Source organism: Priapulus caudatus, unplaced genomic scaffold (genome assembly GCF_000485595.1).
Source record: "Priapulus caudatus unplaced genomic scaffold, Priapulus_caudatus-5.0.1 Scaffold775, whole genome shotgun sequence".
In the NCBI taxonomy this organism is placed as follows: Eukaryota; Metazoa; Priapulida; class Priapulimorpha; order Priapulimorphida; family Priapulidae; genus Priapulus; species Priapulus caudatus.
In genome coordinates, this window is record NW_014577836.1 from 127,874 (window position 1) to 129,441 (window position 1,568).

General features: G+C 48.7%; 1 protein-coding gene across 1 annotated transcript in view; it reads right to left on the reverse strand.

Moving 5' to 3' along the window:
• Positions 1–1,568, reverse strand: part of LOC106813451 — a 30,843-nt gene that overhangs the window by 25,564 nt on the left and 3,711 nt on the right. Inside the window, exon 2 of the mRNA XM_014817582.1 lies at positions 1,053–1,103. Within this exon, the coding sequence (XP_014673068.1) occupies positions 1,053–1,103 (51 nt within the window). The remainder of the gene's footprint in view (positions 1–1,052; positions 1,104–1,568) is intronic.

Below are 1,568 nucleotides of genomic sequence, written 5' to 3' on the forward strand. Positions count from 1 at the left end.
TCTTGCGCGCAGTTCCGCGGCAAGGCGCACGCAGCGTATAAAGAAGGAAGTAATAAGTATAAATAAGCCTTCTTTATACGCTGCGTGCGCCTTGCCGCGGAACTGCGCGCAAGATCTGCGCTCAGCGCTTCGGATCAACACCTCCTTTCGGCAACGCTTCTCTAGTATCCCGTCTCATCTGGATATAGTCTCACAGTATACGCGCGCCACTGTGCACAAACTCACACATATAGCGAGAATCTCTATTTACCATTGATCATTTCATTATTAAAATGTTCAAAGTGTCTGTGATGCTACATCTACGGAGAAAATATAAACTTGCCAGCGAACAAGCCCGACTCTACACAGGTACAGGTAGGGTACACCCCACCTCCCCCCCGCCCCACCCCATACACAACAAGCAGCAATCATGGGATACAGGTAAGAACACAGGTAACAAGCATTTACCTGCCACGGGTGTCAGAGCAACACCGAGACAAAACCGCGCGAAAGCCGCTCTGCTGTGTAATGATGATGATGATGGTGATGATGATGATGATGATGATGATGATGATGATGGTGATGATGATGATGGTGATGATGATGATGATGATGATGATGATGATGATGATGATGATGATGGTAATGGTGATGATGATGATGATGGGTACAGCTAGTGGGTAAGGTTGTTCTCAGCCACAGTTAAGCCTGTCAGAGTTGTTAGACGTGCGTGTATAAGCACGTAAGTAAGGTGAGAGATGTAGAGTGGCATGTCAACACATCACACGCATGATTGATGGATAGATGAAGAAAACACGACGCTATGATGAGATATACACAAGTATATATTATACACAAGTGTTATATATAATATATATATAAATATATATACGCTCACGCATGCATACACTCACACACACACACGCGCGCGCACACACACACACACTCGCGCGCGCGCGCACACACGCACGCACACACGCACGGCGTGGTGAACGTATATAGATCTGCTTACATATGCTTTATACTTACACAAGATAGACTACAGATACTTATAATAAATGCTATGTACTTACTTTGCTTCGTCGATCTCTATATCAGAGTTGAGCCGCTGACGAAAGTCCGCACTGAAAGCAGAGACAGACAAACATCTATCACCATGGTTACCGCTACCAGCATGTACGCACAACACGCCGCGTGCACGCACGCACAGCGCGGTGGTTCTCTGTACCGTTCCTCGCCACGGTATGTTCACCGTGTGTTCGTGAACGCACGCACAGCGCGGTGGTTCTCTGCACTGTTCTCTGTCACTGTATGTTCACAGTGTGTTCGTGAACGCACGCACAGCGCGGTGGTTCTCTGCACTGTTCTCTGTCGCTGTATGTTCACCGTGTGTTCGTGAACGCACGCACAGCGCGGTGGTTCTCTGCACTGTTCTCTGTCACTGTATGTTCACCGTGTGCTCGTGCACGCACGCACAGCGCGGTGGTTCTCTGTACCGTTCCTCGCCACGGTATGTTCACCGTGTGTTCGTGAACGCACGCACAGCGCGGTGGTTCTCTGCACTGTTCTCTGTCACTGTATGTTCCCTT